This window comes from Quercus suber, unplaced genomic scaffold (genome assembly GCF_002906115.3).
Source record: "Quercus suber isolate HL8 unplaced genomic scaffold, Cork oak 2.0 scaffold_631, whole genome shotgun sequence".
In the NCBI taxonomy this organism is placed as follows: Eukaryota; Viridiplantae; Streptophyta; class Magnoliopsida; order Fagales; family Fagaceae; genus Quercus; species Quercus suber.
In genome coordinates this window covers 243320-266952 of record NW_027070073.1, presented here as the reverse complement: position 1 = coordinate 266952, position 23633 = coordinate 243320, and the positions used below count along the sequence as shown (strand labels likewise).

Sequence of the window (23633 nt, the reverse complement as noted above, 5' to 3'; positions counted from 1 at the left end):
GTTATAGGAGCGAAGGGTGCCAAATATATCCTCGAGATCCTTCAAATGGTCCTCTNTTTGTTCCTTACATTTTGGAATGAATGATTTTTATAAGAAGTGCAGCGTGTTACCAGTAATGCCATGGTTAGCACACCAATATGTTTGAGAGTAATATTTTAGTCTTGCAGAAGGTTAATTATGAGATGCATTTCCAAATGTGACTCATGAATTCTTCTCTTTGTTTTCCAATTCTTTCAAAAAAGATTTATTGCTTCCTTGAACGCAGCCAAATGGAGCCTAATTATGATGAACTTACATACCATTAGGGTTCCCTTGTTCATAGAATGTTCGTAGAAGAGAGACTGCTTCTGATGCCATTTATTCCTCCAGTACATTTAAATCCCTCTCCTTGAGAACACCATGACTATCATTAAAGAGAAAGTTACAGACTGTCCATTAGAATGAACTTCACAATGCATTAATTAGTCAGAGTACATACAAAAATAAAGAACAATTGAAAAGTTATGTAAACACTCTTCTTTTAGATTTCTACTTTCGGAACCAGACTCAAATCTAATATGAAAGTAAAATATTCTTGGGTACTACCAAGTCAAGAAAATTTTGGTTTTCTTTCTTTGTGACAACACTCCGAAAGCATAGAATTATTCCCTAAAGAAGGCAAATGAAACCAGAGACTGTAAAATTTTGTATTTAACAATCGTCAAAGAAGGTAGCAAAAACACAGAGAAACTAGTAAATTATTAAGAGAGAATATACTACTGACAAAAGAACAGAGGAAAATAGATGAAATGGAACTTTGTCCACCATTAAAGGATAAATGATAACTAAAATCAATTTGTGTCAGCAGAAAGTATTCATGACAGGGAACATAACTGGAGCCCTCTTTGAAGACTTACAAGAGGCAAGGGACAGTTGACTTGAGTCTTATTTTATTGTTTTTTGACATTTTCAAATTTGTATATTAACTTTTATTGTGATTGAGAGATTTACGATGTATCGATGTATGATTGTAATCTCTGAAGCCTATTAAAACGGGACTCCACAAATGTTTTGGGCATGGCATTTTAAATGAAAATTTTCCAGTTAGAATTGTTCTCACTTGGTGGTGATTTCAATCAACCTTAGGTGATGAAGCCTAGGGTTCTCTTGCTTTCCAACATGTTCTGCATCAACATGGTATCAGAGTCTGATCCCCCCTCCATTGACTCAGGTTTCATTGTGTTGAGCTGCTGTTTCGAAGGGGTTGGGCTCTAGGATTCAAAGCGGTGCACGAGGAGGTTTGTGGAACTCATGGACTGTTTGGGTTTTGTGGCGGTATTCTCGGTCAGTTTGGGGGCAGCAACATTTGACCGCAATTGGCAGCTTTGGTGACTCTGCAAATTTAATGGGGCATCATCAGTCAAAAGGGGCTTCACATGATTCCATAAGGTATGTATTTGGTTTTTGTTCAAGTGTGGTTGAGGTTGATTTCTTCTTTAGTCTGATTTGGAGTGGGTGGAGGGGGATTGGGCGCTCTAATCCAAGTTGATGCAGAACGTGTTTGAGGAAAGCAGGAAAATATGAAAACAAAATAAAACCCTAGGCTTCACCACCTAAGGGTGCTTGGAATCACCATGCAAGAACAATTCTAACTAGAAAATATTCTCATTCAAAATGCACTGCCCAAAACGTTTGTGGAGTCCCCTTCAATGGGCTCCAAAGACTACAATTAGACATTGATACATCATTGTAAATCTCTCGATCATAATAAAAGAAACATTCAAAATTTGAAAATGTCCACTGGTAAAATGAGAAACTATCTAAAACAATACAGTCTGTAATTACGGGATAGTAAGTGGCACCCCCAATATGGCAACTATGGCAAACAATCCCTGCATCCTTGCTCTGGTGTCCACACCACTGACACACCAACAAGAGTATGCAACAATAGCAATGGAGCCTTCTTCATCCATGTTTCCCATGCCATACATTTGGATTTCTCTTTAACATTAACAATAGTGTATTATGGTTAGCCTTTTTATAGGGTTTTTTTTTTTTTTCTTTTCTTTTTTTGATGACTAGCTTTTTGTAATATTTTTATTCTCCTCTCATATCCAATAGCTTTGTAAGGCCAAAGAGATGCATTTTTATCAAGGACATTGATAATAGACCATCACCTCATGTATCATTACTTTTGTACAATGGTGCCATTTATTGGTTATGTCAAAGATAAAACTTAGTCATCACTAAATGTTTCTGCTATCTGCTGGTTGAAAAGTTGAGGCATGGACTGGTCAACACAGGTTACTTAATGTACCAATTTTGCTATAGTAACATAGAAGATGATGATCTGTGTAGCTATCTCACAAACAAAATATCAACAACTAGCAGATTTTTGACACAATAAGAATTATATCATATGCTTTACGAACTTTTTGGAGGGTCTTTCTCTGGATTTGTTTGAATATCAGCCATATGTTAAGGCTGTTTTATTAACTTTTCTCTCAGTAATGCTATGCCCCTAAATTACACTTTATATCATATCAAGAAATATATATATATATATATATATGGCAGAGTCTCAAATATATTTGCAACAATTTATTATGAGAAACAAAAAGCAAGTTTTCCAAGGAATAGAAAATAAATTGAACCAATCAACAAAAACTTAACTGTGAGGATGGTTCCAGAAATAAACCTTTTAAGTGGCTCAGAGCTACCTAAATGCAAGGACAATATTGATCCACAACCTCCAAATTTATCATTTGCACAGCCATAACATACTTCTTTTATACCTAGAGAGAGAACAAGGTAATGCAATGATCAGATTATTGCCTAAAAAATAAAATAAATTTCCTTTAATAGAGTTAAGAGCATACCAAGAATTGATAAAGCAGCTGCACACATTATGCATGGTTCACAGGTAACATAAAGGTAGCAGTTTGAAAATTTTTCAGCGACTTCTAACTTTGAAAGTCCATTTTTCTGCCAGTGCTCAAGAAGAATATCAATAGCTTCCATCTCCGCATGTCTTGTGGCCTGCACACATACCGCTAGTCAATTTTACTGAAAATTTTATAATAAAAAATCTCACAAGATTAGTTAAAAAGCATTAGTCACAGCTGAAAATAGCATTAAAAGTGGAAGGCCTTAACATTTTACATATGATTACTGTTATTTTATCTGTAAGAAACAAATGTAATAGGTTAAAGTGTCATACTTTTTCAAGGATGTTTGAATTGAGAAGTCACGACTATAATATTATTCAAGAACTCAGGGAAGCCCCAAATCAATAGGCTTAAAAGCTTTGTCAAGTTGCTTGACTCGTGCTTGACCGTTGGGAACAACTTACTTAGTTATTTTTGATAGGTAAGAAAAATCTATATAAATAAAGCTTCATTATGCAAAAGGGCACAAAGAAGTCAAAAATATAAAAGCAAAGAAAAAGACTTAAAATACAAGAGAGAAGATAAATAATGAACAAAAAGAGACTAGTCAACAAGAGAACCACTAAAAGAAGCAAGCAACTAGTCTTCCAGGCTATCTACATCCTCAAATGTCCTCCTATTACACTCCCTCCATATACACCACATCAAATGCAATGGAACTAAATTCCAAACGTTTGAAAGATGCTTCCCCAACCGAAAAGAAAATTTGGTAATGTTATTGGTAAAACCCACGAAACCCCAAAAGATCGAAAAGCAAAATACCACAACCAATGAGCCTTCTCACAATAAAGCAACAAATGATCCACGGTCTCCCCACAACAACGGCATATAACACACAAATCAACAACAACGAAGCCCCTAAGTCTCAAATTATCACCCGTGAGTATCATATCCTAAGCTGCGGGCTAAACAAAAAAAGAGACTCATCAAGGGACCTTAACTTTCCAAATGCCTTTCCAAGGAAAGATGCCGAAGAGAGGACCTCGCAACTCATTATAAACCGATTGGATATCAAATTCCCCATTCTTCATCTTTCATCTCATGCGATCCCCATTTTCAGTTGAATGGGTATTGGATTCCAAAGTATGAAGGAAATCCACGACTAAATCCAACTCTCAATCATTCAAATCCTGAGTGAAACATACATCCCAACTCCTTCTCTCCCCCACACCCTGCCTTGCTAAGGAGAACTCAACTAAGGCCTCTCTATTAATGGCAATCTCATACAAAACTAGGAAAGTCAATTGAAGAGGTTGATCCTCGCACCAACAATCTTGCCAGAATTTTACTCTATTTCCCACCCCAATCTCAAACCAAATATGTTGGCTAAATGTTTCCCAACCCATTCGGATGGCTCTTCATAAACCCAACCATGCACACCCCTACCCAACTTATAAGTCCATCCCCCTGCTTTTCCCCAAACTTAGTAGCTACCACCCTCCTTCAAAGTCTTGTCTTCTCAACCCAAAACACCATAGCCATTTCCCTAATAAGGCATTATTAAAGGTAGCGAGTTTCCTTATTCCCAAGCCACCATTGACCATAGGTGCATGCACTTTGTCCCATACTACTAAATGTGTCTTGGACTCACCCCCATACCTCCCCAAAGAAAATCCCTTTGCAACTTCTCAATCTTATTAGCCACATGAGTAGGAATGGAGAAAGGCGACAAATAATAGGTAGGGAGACTCGATAACATACTCTTAAGTAACATCAATCTACCACTTTTTGACAAATAAAGCTTCTTCCACCCCACCAATTTTGCCCTCAGTTTCCTCCAAAATAGGATTCCAAATAGAAGGGAATCAAGAGAAGCCCCCAAAGGCATGCCAAGATAAGACATAGGCAAAGTCCCACCCTACAACCCAAAATCTCTGGCAAAGCATGCACATTATCAACCTCCCTTATTAGAACCATATTAGAACCATTTCATTCTTACTAGACATGGCAAAACGGGTCAGAATTTTCTGACCCGACCCGACCCAACCCGACCCGAAAAACCTGACCTGAACCCGATTTTTTTGACTTGAAGCAAAAACGGGTTGACCCGTGACCCGCGACCCGACCCGAACCCAAAGCATTTTTTTAAAACTTTTTTTTTTTGGGTAAAAAAATGGTAAAACTAAGACAATATTGGTTTAATTGTTTATTGTGAACTTTAAGGAAACAATTGATACATTTACATAACTATATGCAAATTAATTGAAAGATTAATGGTTGAACATTCTGTAATGAGTAAATATTTTTAGATATCAAATAGCAAAATACATGCCAAGATAATATGGTTACAGTAGAGTTAAAAACATAGATTTAAAATTGTAGACATGTAAGAAATATTCACAAGTGTGAAAATAGTGAAGCTAAAGTATCAAATTAGCATAAATTATGAATACTTAGACCTATTTTTTAATAATTTATGTCCAAAATAAACGGTTTTTCAAAATAAATTATGATATTTTCTAGAGTGTGTGTTGCTTAACAATAATATAATATTCATAAAAGAGACCATGTATAAATAAGTAAGCAATCAAATTTCAAAGTATATTTCAAATTGAAATAGAGTGTCAACCACAACTAATAATAGATTATAAAATTAATTTTCAAGATTGTAAATTTCTTATATATTTTTATTCTTTATCAAATGAGTTATCCAATAAGTCATTTGTAATTTTGTTTTATATTTGGAATGTTGATATTGTGTAGAAATAAAACTTGTGTATTTGTTTTACTTATCTTTGTGTTATTTTGTTTTAGATAGTAATGTTAGGATTTGTATAATTTTAAAATTGTTGAATAAGTATTAATAAGTTTAACTGAGTTCATTCTTGATATAAGTGGTGAATTCAAAATAATGCATTTTATATTAAGTAATTTGTTGCATAACTTTCCAAATGACAGATACATGTTGTTTTCTATATAAAAATAAAAAATAAAAAAAATTAATGTGAAAAATACGGGTCAACCCGACCCGACCCGCAACCCGATTGACCCGAACCCAATTTTGACCCGCTTAAAATGACCTGTTTAACCCGCAACCCGATTGACCCGACCCGCCCGTTTTGCCATGTCTAATTCTTACACACATTAACCTTCAAGCCTGTCACAGCTCGAAGACAAAGTAGCAAAATTTGTATATGAAGGATCTGCTCCACATCAGCATCACAAAAAAGAATCGTATCATCTGCAAAACAAGAGATGTGAAACACATACCCCATCATCCCGCCTATTATCAGCCTTGAAACCTCGAATTAAACCTGCCCCCTCCACTCTCTTCAACATCCTACTAAAAACCTCCATCATAAATAAAAACAACATAGGAGATAGCGTATCCCCTTGTCTCAGTCCTCTCGAACTTCCAAAAAAATCAGCTAGAGACACATTTACCAAAACAAAGAATTGAAACATGGATATACAAGTACGAATCCATTTACACCACTTCTCTCCAAAGCCCATTCTCTTCAACAAAACTAGGGGGAGTGCCTCCCAATTTACATGATCGTAAGCATTCTCAATATCTAACTTACATATAACCCTTGAAATCTTACTCTTGACTCAGCTATCCACACATTCATTGGCAATAAAGACTGAATCAAGAATTTTTCTTCCACCCACAAAGCCATTTTAAGACTCTGATATTAGCTGATCTAAAACCCCTCTCAAACAGTTCACCAACACCTTAGCCAAGATTTTATACACTCCCCAACAAACTAATGAGCCGGAAATATCTAATATTAAATGCATCATTCTTTTTAGGGATTAAGGCAATGAAAGTAGTATTAAGAGATTATTGTGCTGATGAAACTCCTCAAAGATGGATAAGACATCTTTTTCCACAACTCTCCAACAATGGTGAAAAAAATGCCATAGAGAAGCCATCCGAACCTAGAGCTCTATCTCCTTCTATATCTCTTATAACTTGAAGGACCTCCTCCTTCTCAAACTTCCTTTCAAGCCATTCCCTTTTCGTCCCAATTTGATCAAACTCCAAACCCTCCACAAAAGATCTCCACTCCTTTGTCTCTTGATATAATGTTTTGTAAAACAGTACTAATTGGGTAGCCACCACTGACTTCTCCTCATATATCACCCCATCCACCTCCAAAATACCCAAATAATACCTATGGGATATTGCCACCTTGTGGAATATTTAGTACTATTATCTCCTTCCTTGATAAATAATATCCTCAATTTCTGTCTCCATAATATTTCTTCTAAGGAAAGAAGATGTTCTACCTAGGACCTCATTGCTACCCTTTCAAGTTTCTCCAAGCCCAAGACTAGTCAAAAAGAGAAACCACTAAAAAAAGCAAGCAATTGATCTCCTAAACTCTCCACGTCCTCAAACGTCTATCTATTACCTTCCCTCCATATACACCACATTAAGTACAATGGAACCAAATTCGAAATATTTGATGAGTGCTTCCCTAACCAAAGAGAATATTTGGGACCGTTCCTGGTAAGACACATGAAATATTTGGAATTTAGTTAGGGAGGCACTCGTTAAATATTTCGAATTTGGTTCCGTTGTACTTAATGTGGTGTATATGGAGGGAAGGTAATAGACGACGTTTGAGGACGTGGAGAGTTCGAGAGATTAGTTGCTTACTTCTTTTAGTGGTTCTCTTTTTGACTGGTCTCCAGCTTGGAGACTCACATTTAGTGACTCCCCCCTTTATTCCTTACCTTTGTATTTAATTTTTTCTTTTTTCTTTTTTGTTCTTTTTCTTTTTCTCCTTGTACTACTTGGTTTGCTTTGTGCTCTTTCCACATGAAGTAGCTTTTTCAATATATACCTTTCTTACTTATCAAAAAAACAAAAAAAACTAGGATCTGTCCCTTCTAAGAGATGAAATTTCTATGAAATGTGGTAGTGATTGCAATTTGATTTCTTGTTAAACTAGATGTAATAAACCAGTATTAGCTTCATAACTACAAGATAAAGTGGTTAAAAAAAATGTTGCAAATCTAAATTCTACGACACACAAAAGGAAACCAAAGCAGAAAAAAGGAGATCAAAGCAACTCTGAAATGATGGAAACAAGTAGAGAACACATAGTGGCAAAATATGAAAGGAAAAAGAAAAGTGGATCTTACGTTTCGTGTCTCAGTAGTTCGATTTCTTCCTGAGGCAATAACTTTCCCATCCTCAACAATCACACAGCTGGTAATCATATTAATAATGTAACCATAAAATCATACTCCAGATATAATGTGGAATAAATTATCAGCATAAGAATTAAGAAAGACTCACTGTACCACTTCATGAAACTTTTTTTTTTTTTGAAAGCTTATATTATAATGTAAGAAGGTAAGAACATAGTGTAATGTCCATCTTCACAACACAGTTAACAGTCACATACCACCAAGCCCTGCATATGTGAAGGAGTACATGGCCTGAAGATCAAATGAAAACGCCTCTCTCTTAAACATAGTTATGGGCAAGAAAAGCAAGCTTCGAGTAGCTATTTGGAGCAAAATATGAGAAAGTTATTCCATTTAATTTTTTCCTGGTTCACACAATGTGACTTATATAAGAAAAGGGTCACATGATGAGGCTTCTATCAACATAAATAACCCAATCTCAGCACAAATTAACCCAAGATTTCTCAAACCAATGCTTTGCTCAGCTATAAATAGTCTCACCTAAGTCAATGAGCTCTACCTCAAAATACAGTTCCTCCTCCCATAATAATACGATGAAGGGTGAGATTGCAGGTTCAAAACCCACTAGCTGCATGTATAACTTACCAAAAAATAAAGAATAGACTTGTGTAGATTGTCAACAGCTAAAAAGGAACCTGAAGCCCTAAACTAAACATTTTGAAAGCTATAAGTCAAAGTCCAACTCACTAAATGTGATAGTTAGTGTTCTTATTGTAAAAGACTGATACAGCCAAAGCAGCCCCACCATAATCATTTATAATTTTTTCTTAAAAAATGACTGGGGGAAAAACAGTGTACCAGATTTTTTTTTTAAATGATTGTATAATTAACCTATAAGGTTGAAGCTTCATATTTTTGAACTTGTGTTCAAGTCAAGCTTTAGTTTTGTGGCATTCTATAAACACTCAGAGAAAATGATTGTATAATTAACCTATAAGGTTGAAGCTTCATATTTTTGAACTTGTGTTCGAGTCAAGCTTTAGTTTTGTGGCATTCTATAAAAGCTCAGAGAAATATTAATCAGGGACAGGGCATTGCAGGGATACAAACTCTGAATTCAGCAAGAAATATAGTTTCTGACAAAGTAAAATAATTCACAAAACAGTGGCACTTAGAAAATATTTTAAACTGTCATAGCACTAAATTTTTAGAGTACAATTGGTGACAGGCATGCCATGAAATTTTGTGAAGTATTATTCACAATGTTAGCAAATATATCTTGTAGAGCAATTAAAAGGTACATATTTCTGAAAAATGCTTATTGTGAAACTTTATGGAAAAACATTCGAAGTGGGTGAGAGAGGTTTTCTCATTGCATTCGGTTTGAGGTGGGGAATGCTTGGTGTACCTGGTTTTGGCATCATGTGTGGTGTGGGGAGATTACTCTTAAAGAGGCTTTTCCAGTGTTGTTTCAAACTGCTCAGAGCAAAGAAACTCATGTTGTTGATCTTATCTGTTGGAACAATGGGGGATATTGTGTGGGATGTTATCTTTACAAGGTCACTTCATGATTAGGAGTTGGGGGCTTACAGGCCTTTTTTTATCTTCTATACTACAACAACATTGACCAGCAAGTGAAGGATAGGATATGTTGGGTTCCTGAAAAGAGTGGCTTTTTTGCTATTAAGTCATATTATAAAATCCTCACAATCGGTTGTGTACATTCCTTCCCTTGGAGAAGTATTTGGAGAAGTATGTTAAGGTGCAGTGGGTTCACCACCGTGAACACATTGTTCCTTTTCTCAATAATATAATTTTCTATTATCTATCAAAAAAGAAGGACTCTTACACTGGATAATTTGAAAAAGAGGAACATTTGTGTTGTCAATTGGTGCTGTTTGTGCAAGACTAATGAGGAATCTGTGGACCACTTGCTTTTTCATTGCACCTATGCAAGTAGCTTATGGTCTTTTTTACTATGCTTGTTTGGTGTTTCTTGGGTGATGCCTAAACAAGCGGTGGAGGCGCTGGCCTGTTGGAAGGGGATTTCAGGCGTGGCCAGGCTGCAGATAATTGAGGGCTATTCAGTTGTGTCCTATGTGGACTATTCGGAGAGAGTGGAATTGTCACATTTATTAGGGGAACATTCCATACTGGACTTGAAACGTTTTTTCTTGTGTTCTTTGTATGATTGGATGATGGGGAATGTAATGTCTGTGATAAGTGATCTTTCCTTTTCCTCACTTGTAGAAGTTTTAGATTTGTGCTCATTTTGTTGATTGTATAGGCCTGTAGTATTACACCACCTGTCTACTCTGCGGCTAGATAGTAGTCTTTTTAAAATAAAAAAATAAAGTTCATCTTTACTGATCCAATAATAAAAACCGTCATACAAAAAGACAGCACAACAAACAGCTTACCCAACAGGCACTTCAAGGCTGTCCATAGCAAGCTTTGCCTGCCACATGAAAGGAATGAACAAGAAACTCAGTAGAGAAACCATTTAAATTCCAAAAAGAAAAACAATAGTTTAAATACTAAAGAGAATACTAGAATAAACTTAGGCATGCACACTAAGAAAATCAACATGAAGCTCTGTGTTGCTTCCAGCTAATATAGTCAACCCTCAGCTAAGCAGCAGCAATGAATGGCATCTGCAGATCAGAGCAGGCCACCAACTAATAAGTAATTTTCCAGCACTCCAAACTTAATGAATTCCAAAAAAACCACAAAACTTGTGAGCAATAAAGCCCAACAAGTCCAATCATCAAGAACAGCTCATAAAGCTGCAACAAGTGAAATTGCTCAAGAACAGGCTGGGCTTGGCTCAGGAAAAAGCTCAACTTCACTTATTTATTCAACTAATTAGCCGTTCTTAGCATTTTTAGGCTTTTTTGATAAACAAGCCAAATCTGAACATAAGATAGCTTTGATTGACCAATGAAGTAGCTCCAATATGGAACTAATAACAAAATAATATATGTAATTGATAATAACTTTTTTTTTTATAAGGTGGCATTTGGTACGGGAGAATCCACATTACTCCTGGCATTTAGATTCCTGGGAATGTGATGCCTTGCAATCTGGATGTTTAGGAATGTAACTATTCCTATGTTTGGTTTAATTGGGAATCTAATAAGATTCTAAGGAATGTGAGATTATAATGTTTGGTTTAAAAGATTAGCAACTCTAAAATCCAACACATTAGAAAAAGAAAGACAATCCATTGCTGCAATCCACTTGTAGAGCGTTCTAAGAAACACAAGGTTCGACACAATCTTAAGATGAGTTTGAACACAATGATTACTAATCAAGCTGCATTTGAACAGTCAAAGCTTGGCTCAATTCCAGATGTAATAGCACACTCATTTTGTAGATGAGAGGCAGTTGTTTCCCATTCTTACAAGTCTAAAAATATGCCATGGGTTCATGCTTTCAGTGTCAATATTTCTCTAGAACATGAGAATAATCAAATGACAAGAGAGAGACAAAGGGGCTCTTTCTACTACTACTACTATCTCTTATAGGCTAAAGGTGATCTTCTAGCTAATAACTCCATATTCACTTGCAAAAACCATCATACTTCTTAAATATAAAAAACAAAACACGAAAATACTATTTACACCCTTTTAGTTTGAGGTTGCTTCAAAATCGGTCCCTTGACTATGAAATCCTGCAATTTACACCCTCAAGTATTCCAATAATGTCAATGCGCCCCTTTCATCCATATCCATTAGAATTTGACCATCACAAAAGCAACAATTTTTTAAAAGAAAATAGAAAAAACAACATCGTTTTTAGGTAGGTTAATGGCGAAAATGTGACGGACCAGAACGGAAGGGGCATATTGACATCGTTATAATAGTTGAAGGCGTAAATTGCAAGTCTCAAGTGGATACCCTCATTTTGGATCCTATCTTTCCATATATTTTCACTTATTCATCTTAACATTCTCACTTCAACTGCACTCATTTTATGAATATGCTTTCTAGAAAACGAGTCATTTTTTAGAAAACATTTTCGTCGAAACAAACAGAGTGTAAGTTATAAGTGGCAATAAGTCCTAGCATAAATGAGAAGGCCTATGCATTACCTGCTGTATCGCAAGTTCCATAAACGCAAGAGTATTGGGAGAGCAATCTTCCTCATGTGATGCCATCTAACCCAAAACCTAAAAAGAAGTAAATATTAGAAAAGATATGCAAGTGTAATATCATGTGCCTAGGCACCCGAGACAAAAGCAACATGTAATATTGGTTTGTATTTTGAAATCAGATCAGACTTACAATTTTAAAATCACAGATTCCTACATTGATAGTAAATTCTTTCAATTACATGACATAGTAGTTGATTTAGTTGCCAATCATGAAACAATTGTACAACTAGCAATGAATGCAAAATCACTTAGTTGTCTTTTCTTTTTCCTTTCATTTCTTGAAAATAGTAATTTGATCACAAACAAAAGATTAGCATCCAACACAAGATGAAAAACTATAACAAATATTTAATTTGTAAATCAGGCAGGCATTACAGTCCCTTACGAGGGCAGGGTCTGCATTTACAAGCTATACATATGCTTATATTCCCATAAGGCCAAGGTCACCCTTATGATCTAACTCCCCAAAATTAAGGTTAAGATTAAGATTAAGATTATAAATCAAATTTCAAATCATAAGAAACACAACCATAGGTTAAGCTGATCCATTATCATCAATTTACAGAGCCACAAGAAACGAAATGTCATGAATAAATAATATAATTAGGGAAACGAAGAATTAGTGTAAGCAATTTTAGGTTGATTTGAAGTAGATGGTGTGAGAGAAGAGAAAAGTAGGGAGCGAAGAGAGGAGAGAGTACCTTTGTTTCTGTCCCAGAGGCAGAGAGATGGAGATTTGTCGTTGAAGTCGAAGTTGTATGAAACTTGTGCAAATGAAGGTATTAAAAAAGAAAGAAATAGAGAGAAAGTAATGAGATGAGAGCCCAGTCTCTCCTTTCTCTCTCGGCGTATGCTAAGCCTCAGTTGCTATCGTGCGCTCAAGCTTTTCTCTGCCATTCTCGCGAGCTTTGCTTCGGGAAGTGGCTGTTTCTTGCCCCTCTGTGGCTCCTTGCTGCTGTGTGGGCTGGATTGCCCTCTTCGTGAGGCGGTTTTTTTTTTTTTTTTTTTTTTTTTTTTTTTTTTTTGGGGGCCGTTGGTGGGCTCGTTCTGATCGTGCGTCAAGGACCCCTTCTGACTTTGAGAAAGCCCAAAATTGTAAGTTCCATATATGCTTCTTATTTATGTTCTGTTACTAGCAACTTGTTGGTTGAGAATGTGTTGTGGAAAGCAGTGCGGTTTAAGAGAGAGAGAGATTTTTGAAGTGTTTTGTAGTATTGTGGTTGTGTTGTAGTTTTGGATTGATTTAGTACTGTGTTAGTTACTGTGTTTATGGGTTTGTTTCTTGGATTTGGTACAGTACACCAGCTAAGGCATGTGAGAATCTTGACATGGCGGGATCTAGTCACTACATGTGGAATGGTTGTGAGCAAAGGAGAGGAACGCTGGCTGTTGGAAAGGATTTTTGGTCTGTGCCAGTGGTGTGATCATCTTGGGGAAGAGTGAGATTTGCATTTGACATGGACACTTAACACTCATAAAAGGGAGATAGTGACCCCCTGTGGTCAAAGTCTATGAAATCCCTCCCTTTTTACTGGTTGTGCTTGTGCTAGACCACTATCAAGGACATGTGCACTACTCTTAATGCCCCTGATGTTCCTTTCCTTGTTCAAGGATTGCTCCCCACATAGTGGCAGAGTCACTCTCCACATTGCTACCCTGACTTCAGCATGCTTACTTTCTCTCCTCCAACCATTACATAGTACAGCAGCTGTATTAGAATTCAAATAGAGGAATCATGGTTTGACACCTGTCTTTTGTACCTAGCAACATTCCTCGGACTATAAGAGGAACATGTTGTTAGACTATTAGGGCAAGAACCAAGAGAGAACATTAGAGAAAAGAGTAGAAAGTTTGTAAGGAAGTGAGGTGGAGAAAAAGCTTCTCTTTTAGGAAGAATATTATCATTGTACAAGGAAAACTTCTATTTTTCACATAATAGAGAGCTTGAAGGAGTAAGGGACATTTACCTTTGCTCACCTGTGGTTTTTTACCCCTTTTTAAGGGTTTTCCACGTACATTCCTTGTTTTCTTTACTTTCCCTGCAATGCTTTCTTTTTCTCTCAATTTTATGATGTTAAAGCTTTCATTTTTATCACTTTTGAGCATTTTCATCAAAATGTACCGTTAGATAGCTCATCCATTTTTCATACAAGTTCACAAATCTAACTTGCAAGTACACCTGCCATTTCAATCTCTTTTTTTCTCCCATCTTGGCATTCTTTGGATGAGGGCCTTGTTTTGGATGGTGCATGTACCCAGCCTCCACTCGTTTAGCCTTCTTCTTCTTCTTGGCAATGATTGTGTCCTTAGCATTCATAAACCTTAAAGCTGAGTGTATCAAGTTGGCCATTATCTGTGGCTCTTCTAGCTTGTGAATGAACAAATCGGAGGTAACTCCGTTGTTGAAGGCTGTCAAGAGGATTTCATCTTCCATTTCATCTACTAGCAGGGCTTCCCTGTTAAATCGGTTTATGAAAGTTCGAAGACTCTCGTTCTTTCCTTGCTTTATATGCAGCAAGCTGGACGAGGAACAATTATGCCTTTGACATTTGACAAAGTCGTTGACGAACAACTTACTTAACTCCTGAAATGAAGTTATAGTGTTTAGTAGTATTTTGTTAAACCACACTCTGGCTGGGCCTTTTAGAGTAGTAGGGAAAACTCTGCACATGATCTCATCTAGAACGCCTTGAAGGTGCATTGTTGTTTTGAACGTAGCGATGTAATCACAAAGATCTCGCGTTCCATCATATGAGTCCAAGGTAAGCATTTTGAACTTGGAGGGTAAAGGATGACTTGTGATGGATGTAGTGAAGGGAAAGTTAGTTCTGTGGATGAGATCATCTATGTTTCGTCCTCCTCATGGAGTCCTTCATCTCTTCCATGACATTTCTCATCTAATCCATCTCTTTCTCTAAATGTGGCACCCTTCGAGTGACGGTGCCTCTGGATTGATCTCTTCCTTTAGCCCTGTTCTCCGCCTCTCCATTCTTTGAGTTCTACCCAGGTTCCTCGGCACATCGATGTCGACGTTGCTTTTTTCTATTGACTTCCTTAGTTAACTCTCGGTTTTGCTGTGTCAAATCTGCCATTGCAGCTGCCATGGACTGCAATTGCTGTTGGACAAATGCTGGTGGTAGTGCTAGTGCACGGTTTCGATGACTGGAGGCATTTCCATTCTCCTGGTGTTCTAGGCTTATGGTCATCAACCTAGCCCAAACCATGCAAACTTTTGTCTTAGAAAGTAAAGTGGCTAACACTTAGAACCTTTCCCACACCCTAGTTAGGCCTTTTAAAGTAGTAGGGAAAGCTCTGCACATGATCTCATCTAGAACGCCTTGGAGGTGTATTGTTGTTTTCAACGTAGTGATGTGATCACAAGGATCTCGCGTTTCATCATATGAGTCCAAGGTAGGCATTTTGAACTTGGAGTATAAAGGATGACTTGTGATGGACATAGTGAAGGGATAGTTAATTTTGTGGACGAGATCATCCACATGTTTCGTCCTCCTCATGGAGTCTGATAGGCCAATAATGTATTGACCTCTTAGGTAAATTAACCAATTAATTAGCCAAGTGAATTAATTAAGTCAATTAACATGCAATATGTATGGTAGCACAAACAAATCACCAAATAACTAAATGCAGTGAAAATTAAATTTGACACGGGTGATTTGTTTATGAATGGGGAAAACTACCTGAGGCAAAACCCAACAGGGTGAATTTAAGGTCACAACTCCTGAAAATCTATTATTATCAAAATAAGCGGTTACAAGTAAAGGAATCCCAGTATCTTATACTAACCTACAGTTGAACCCTTACCCCAATATACAATTGGACTTGTAATATAGTGACAATCTCTCCTTTCAATGCACGGCTCCAAGTACATGACTAACCAATCGATGCACAGATCCTAGTATGTGACTAACACACCAACTTGAGAAGGATGTTGGCTGTAAAGTTCTTCAGTTCATCCACAGGATGAAGATTAAGAAGCTCATTGGTTACAAAACCATACGGCGTACAAACGCAGCAGCTTCTTCAAGAGAAAGATGAATTAGGGCAGATTGTCTCCGATCACAACATGTATGTAACAATAAGTGCGACAACCTTTGCATTAACTGAGACGGCCCTTAAAATAATCCTTATATATGTCTAGTGTTGTGAAAAAAGGAATCCTACACAAATAACTTGGATATGCATGAAAAACAGATTTGGAAATCTGAATTTCGTAATTCTCGATAGATACAGCTGTCGAGCAATCTGTCAAGTTTCAAATATTAAATTTCGATAGATACATCTGTCGAGATATTTATTACGCTTTAATGAACAACACTTCTTTACTTGATTCTTGAACAGATTTGCATGGTTTCAATACTTGGACTTGAACTCTTATTTCTTAAAGTATTAAACACATCTTAGATTTACCCAATTATAAGTAAAGTGCGTTTTGTCAAAGGATTAGCCAATTCTAAATGACATATGTTCATAACAAGTTCCACATAAATCCTAACAGAGTCCTTCATCTCCTCCATGGCCTTTCTCGTCTAATCCATCTCTTTCTCCAAATGTGGCACCCTTCAAGTGATGGTGCCTCTAGATTGATCTCCTCCTTTAGCGCTGTTCTCTGCCCCTCCATTCTCTGAGTTCTACTTAGGTTCCTCGGCATGTCAATGTCAACGTTGCTTTTTTCTATTGACTTCCCTAGTTAATTCTCGGTTTTGTTGTGTCAAATTTGCCATTACAACTGCAATGGATTGCAATTGCTGTTGGATGGACGTTAGTGGCGGTGCTAGTCCACGGTTTGGATGACTAGAGGCATTTCCACTCTCTTAGTGTTCCGGGCTTATGGCCATTGACCTAGTCCAGACCATGCAGCCTTTTGTCTCAAAAAGTAAAGTGGCTAACACTTAGAACCTTTCCCACGGACAACGCCAATTGATGATGCATAAAAATCAGGAAGCTGAATACTCCAGCTTTAATGGTTGGATGACTTGAAAACATTGGAAAAGACTATCGAAGTTGACTGGGGTGAACCGGCTAGGGACCCTTTGACGGTTAAGCCAGTTTTCTTTCTAATACACAAGTGTAGTAAGTGGGTGAATAGTAGAACATACCTTGGTTGGATGAACCTTGGTCCTTTTTATAGAGAGTTTTGAGTGAGTCTACTTGTTAGGTGTCACTAACATTGTGGGAGATGTGTGGACTTAGAGGGGAGAGTGGAGCGAATTTCGGAGAATTCACCTCACGTTTGAAGATCAAGATTAGTGGTCTAACCATTTGAGATTATGGAAAACACTTAGAAAATTACTAAGTGTTTATTGGTCGTCCATATTTTTGTGGTATGGATGACCTAGTTCTCCTTAGAAGGCAAGATTTCCTTTTGATGATATGCTTGGACGTCCGTATTTTATGTTTGTGGTGCATATTCCTACTTTATCCTTTTTGAAGACCATTTTGGATGTTATTGGTCTTGGATGATCATTATGGACGAAGAATACTTATTGTTGATCACCATCAATAATAACATTCAAACATCTAAGATAACAAATCTAGATTATATAAAATGAATTTTTTTATTCTAAAGCACAAACCATTTACATAATGCAGAACAAAATTTTCAAAATTAAAATTGATAAAATTCTACTTAAGATCAATTATGTCATAAGTAGATTAAGAAGATTAGTTATTACTTATTATAATTTTTTTTTGATAATTCGATAATTACAACAAGAAGGAAGAATTTATACCCTAAATATTATAAACACGTACCAATTAAGTTATAATGTTTTTAACTGATTGATTATTATGAAGTGAACAAAAAAATGATAGCAAAACCTAAATACAAAAACTTAATTAGTAATTCATTTATAAAAAGTACAAAAACGGTTTTTTAGGGAAAAAATTTATAAAATAGAAAATTAAATAAATATTTAAATAATATTAAGAAAACTCCACCATAAATTTATGGCTTTATGCCTCAAATTATATGTATGAAGATTCTACGTGTGATAATCCCAATATTTTTACCATGTGGGCATACTTGATGTCATATCGAAGTAGATTCTTAAGAAAAGAAGAAGAAGAAACCGTAATAGTGGATTACCTAGAACCATATCAAGAAAGCCGTGGCTGAATTTTTATTCTTTTCCTGTCAAGTCAAGGGAAGTAGAGGAATCGGATACATTAGATCGATACTGGCACTTATGGAAAAACATGGTCCAACTTCACTAGAAAAATGATAAACCGTGGAGACTATAATATACATACGCTAGACTAAACCACTTTGTTGACTAAAAAGTTAGATATTCGTCCAAAAAAATATTATAAAAAAAAAACCATCGTCTAAATTCATGAAACTTTTATTTATTTTTTTTAAATTTTGGGTACGTCTAGATTCATAACTGAGGGAGGCTTTCCTAGCCAAAGCGATTGAAATACAATATTGACCGGTGCGTATGACGGGAGACCCCTTTTTTTTTTTTTTTTTTTTTTTTTTTTTCTTAGACAAACTGTAATACCAAATTTTCAAAAAGGACTCGGCTTGAAGGGGGCATAAGGAATGATGGCCAGAAGACTTCCAGGTGTCTTGTGGCGTATAGAACGACAGCGAGAACTCCTACAGGGGAACTCCTTTCAAGCTAGCTATGGAGCAGAAGCAGTCATACCTGTAGAAGTACACATGGCCAGTCATAGGGTGCAAAGTACCAAGATGAAGATAACGAGGAACAACTCCGGTTGACCTTGATCTGATAGACGAGGTAAGGACAGACGCCGAACAAAGGATGGCAAGATACAAAACCTCATTGCTAGGCGGTATGATGCGATGGTAAGGCCAAGGCGTTTTAACGTAGGAGACCTCGTCTTGAAACGGATTTCCTTGCAACAAAGAACCCAGCACATGGAAGCTAGGACCAAACTGGGAAGGCCCCTACAAAGTCATCAACTGCAAAAGACCAGGGTCCTACTATTTGGAAGCCCTTGATGGAGAAAGTTGGAACACCCTTGGAATGTGGAGCATTTAAGGAAATACTATCAGTAAAAAGTTGGCTTGGAGGAGCATGACTCTGGACGAGCTCAAGGGTTAAAAATAAAACTTTGTTGTTGCATATTGTGTGGCTTTATTGTTATGTTAAACTTGTGAATAGCATTATAGTCTGTTTGAATAAAGGCGTTAGCCTATGAAGTAGTCTGCTTGAACAAAGGCGTTAGCCTATGAAATGTATGCCCCGTCTTTAAACACATATGTTATGTATATAATGTTTGTTTTTAATATTGATTTTCATGTGGCCAAGAGCTGAAAAGCTCAAGACGAAGAAATCTGGACGCGGAGATGTATCGTTTAAATTTTTCCAAGGCAAATTCGTCAAATAAAGGGCTGAAATGAAATTTATGCCATCTAAATAACCTCGTCCAAAACAAAAGAAGACGGGTAAAGCTTGATAGACGAGTAAGGCTCGTCAAACAAAGGACGAGTTACAACTTGATATACGAGTAAGGCTCGTCCAAAACAAAGGACGAGTTACAACTTGATATACGAGTAAGGGTCGTCCAAAACAAAGGACGAGTTGCAACTTGATATCCGAGTAAGACTCGTCCAAATCAAAGGACAAAACTCGTCCAAATTAAAGGACGAGGCGAAACAAATTTAACTTCGTCATAAGGATAACTTACACTTGTTCACATAAAGGGTGAAGTAAAATGTTGTCTGAAGTATGAACAAGTGCATAGACGAGTAATTTTGCAATCAAAGATCTGTCCATGGACGAGTAAAAATGCATATCCTCAGGACGGAAATTGGCAAAAACAAATAGAAAGTCAATAAAGCTGAATTATTATGGATGAATCACACTTAGTGAAATTCAGACAGAAATGATAAAAATGTGTAAATGGACGAGTTAAACATCAAGGCTAGTATGTGAAAAATAAAGACTCGTTCATACACATTAATGAAAAACAATAATAGTTACTCAATTTGTTTCAAGGGCGGACAACTAATGACCAAACACCCTTATAACGTAAAAGCTGTTTTGCATAAACTCGTCCTTAACCATGGACGAGTTAAATGTATTTGCATTACAATAAAAAGTCCCAACAATAGTGGACCAAAAGAAGATAAAAACAAAAGATAACAGAACTGATTAAAAGTCTTCGTCCTTAAGACGGTGGAACATCGACATGAGAATCGTCTTGAGGAGGCAAAGTTGAGGCGTCGTCCTCAATATTGACGTCTTCAGACCCGTTTGGAGGAGAGAGCTGGTTGCAGCAGCGCCTAGGTTGAGCTTGATGGAGCTAAAGTCAACTTCAGGAAAGTTTTCCATAGCCTCCATCCTGAAATCTTCAAAGCCAGCTGCGCAGTTGTGTCCAGGAGATCAGTGCAATTCTTGGACGCCCTGAATTCTTTCACTGCGTCTTCTCGTGCTTGAGAAAGAAGAGAACTCAACTCGTCATTCTTTTTCTGAAGATGATCAAGACGAGTATCCTTCTCCACAGCGTCGCTCCTCAGCTCCTCGATCAAATTTTCTAACTCCTTTGCCTTCTCATTAGCGCTAGCAGCCACCTCAGCCCACTTTTTAGACCAGCCTTCACCTCCTGGATCCTCGTCTCCAGCAAGACCCTCGTCTTGTCCAGCTCTGTAGCCTGCTTAGAGGCTGCCATAAAATTTTGACATGGCCTGAAAGAAAGGACGAGTAAGAGAAGTCAACAGGGTGATCCTTGTGTTATTGTCAAGACGAGTTCAAGAACTCCATACCTTGAAAAGATCATGAACACCTGAGTGTTCAAACTCCCTCAAGGACATTCTAGCAAGCATTTATGTCCTCCTCAAGCACAGCATTCTGAAACCTCTCCCAGGCTAAGTCCTCATTTTCAACAATGTTTGAAGCAACCCTTTGGAAGGCTGGGACGAGGTGGGATGGTCGTTGTGGGCGTAGGAGTCTTGGACGGGGGGTCTCAATAGGTGTAGACGAATCAACGTCAACTACTTGGGTAGGTGGCTGGGACGGAGGTAGGTTGACTCTCGCTTGGGACGAGACTTGTTTGATTTTCTTGCTGCGACGGCTGGGAGGTTCCCCAAATCCAAGGTTCTGGATAGAGTTTTCCTTTTCTCCCCACCGTGTGGACGAGATTGAGGCTCGCCCTCAAGACGAGTCCCTTCAGCAGCTACCTCCTTTCCCTGTTCCCCTTCATTGTTGCCATTCCTTAAAAAAAAAAAAAAAAAAAAAAAAAAAAAAAAAAAAAAAGAAAAAAAGAAAAAAGGAGAAAAGAAAACTCTCTTTTAGGACGAAGACGAGAGAAACAACAATAAAACACTTAGGATTTAGAACTTACTTCTTCGTACAGTAATCTCGTGTGCAAGAGCTTCTTCAGATGGTTTAGGACCAAGTCCCCACTTGGCAAGTCGTCTGAGTGTAACTAAGGAATGAAAATCCCTGTCCGAATGTAGACGAGCCCTGTGGACGCGGTCGCGGTGGAATTTGCTAAGGAAGGTCGTCCCACGGCTAAAAGAAAATAAATAAAAGTTAGACATAAACAAACAATAATATTAACAAAAAGAAAAAGGGAGACAAAAACTTTACCCTCGGACGAAGGTTCCCTAAATCCCCAGTATAAGACCAAATGTATCCCGGCCCACGTCCGCAGGGCTACCAGCCCAAAGCCAGAGACGAAGAAGAACTCTGTCTTCCATTTCCTATCAGACGAGGCCAGGGACTTGATCAATCTACCATCACTACCCCTGGCTGTGAACTGGTAAAAGCCAAGGGATTGATGAATTTCAGAAGGTTTATAACAAAAGAGGAACTCGTCCACGGTGAGAGGACGGTCCCTCCAAATACTTCCCTCCACAAAATTTGCATGGAGATAATCAATCTCCATGCATTGGGATTAAACTGACATACTGCTAAACCTAACCTATGTAGTAACTCCCTGGTAAAAGAATTTAATGGAAATCTTAGGCCCCCCAAAAGATAGGCTTCATAGACGCCTATCCCAAAACGAGGGTCACAACACCACTCTCCACGGACTGGTAATCTGGGGTTGAACTCGTCCGGGATTTGGTACCACGTCCTAAGATTATTTAACCTCTGCTCGTCCGTCTTAGAGGGAATGATCTAAAGCACAACTAACAACAGTGGTCTGATCGTCTGTGGTATTGGAGGAGAGTTGGACGAGGTACCTGCCTGGGACCCTGAGGCTTTCCTAAGTTGGTTTTGGACAACCTCCAAAGGAACACCAGGGACTCCAGAAACGTACTCGTCCGAAGAATTTCCCCCACTACTATCGCTAGAAGTACTGGAATTATTAGTACTAGTCTCGTCGTAGTACTCGTCTATCTCTTTCTCTACGCTATCACTAGACGAAGAGATAACTGTTGCTGACATTTTCTTTGAAAAAGAAAAATTGAAGAAACCTACAAGACGAAGGAGGAAAGAATACCTGTTTCTAAGACGGATGAGGGCTATAAACGCGTGAAAACTCCTAGACGAGGCTCTAGACGAGGAATGTCAAAGGCAGAAAATTCTAGAAATGTAAGGCACGGAAGAGATTCAACTATTTATAGGATGTTGACCTGGGCATTTAAAGCGACGCCACCAACGCGAAAGTGACACGTGGCATCTGTCTCGAAGAAATGAATCGACGAGACTAACTGCGAATAAGGAGCTAACACGTGGCATATGCTTCTGTCTTAAATCAGCCGATAACATCTAAGGACGAGTTGGATAAACTTACCCAATTAGCTGAACGACCCATGTGAACAGGGGGCAACTGATGAGGAGGCAGGAACATCCCTCCAAAAGGTTCGTCCACAAGGCTCGTCCAAGCCATGGGGAGGTCGTCCAGGCCAATAGTGGACACTCGTCCTTACCTCCTTCGTGCTGAGGAGCAAGGACGAGGCTTGTGAAAAAGGCGTCCATCCGTAAGGATGGACGAGCCTTCATCATAGTGACATCTTGTCTCTGCCAAAGGTAGAGAGGACAAGGTGAAAGGTTGCGTCTACTCTCAATGAGCGCAATATTCCAGCAACCGTTCCGCAGTAAATAATCAGTTATAGCAGTTACGAGCGGTTGCTCTCTAAATCCGCAACAACCGGAGAAGTTGCAAGGTAACCGTTTTTACCGAACACTATATAAAGGGGCAATCGGCAAGGAGGCAAGGTATGAAAAAACTCTGAAAAAGAAAAAAGAAACATTTTTCTCAGTTGTACTTTCTTTAGACGACGAGTGACAATATTAACTTTGCCATCGGAGGACCCTGGGCCGGCACCCACCGGTCTCCTCTGATCTGATTTTGTTTTACAGGATTCTCTCAGAGATCAAGATCCGGGAATCTTCAGCCCACTGATTTCTACAAGCATATCAGTATTAACTTTTAACTTTATAATATATATTTAATTTAATTTAATTTAATTTTATTATTGAAAACTCTTTAATGAAAATGTGTTAAAG

General features: G+C 37.8%; 2 protein-coding genes across 2 annotated transcripts; both read right to left on the bottom strand.

Moving 5' to 3' along the window:
• Positions 1-197: 197 nt before the first annotated feature.
• Positions 198-13416, bottom strand: LOC112025726 (tRNA-specific adenosine deaminase TAD2). The gene is given in 9 exon segments (XM_065765461.1): positions 198-357; positions 359-403; positions 1351-1373; positions 2700-2774; positions 2859-3018; positions 8022-8088; positions 10451-10488; positions 12124-12201; positions 12888-13416. Coding segments are annotated over 8 exon segments (540 nt in total). The 5' UTR covers positions 12190-12201; positions 12888-13416; the 3' UTR covers positions 198-291.
• An 862-nt stretch (positions 13417-14278) lies between these two features.
• Positions 14279-14887, bottom strand: LOC136064130 (uncharacterized). The gene has a single exon (XM_065765465.1). The coding sequence runs from the start codon at positions 14885-14887 to the stop codon at positions 14279-14281; it is 609 nt and encodes a 202-aa protein (XP_065621537.1).
• Positions 14888-23633: the final 8746 nt, after the last annotated feature.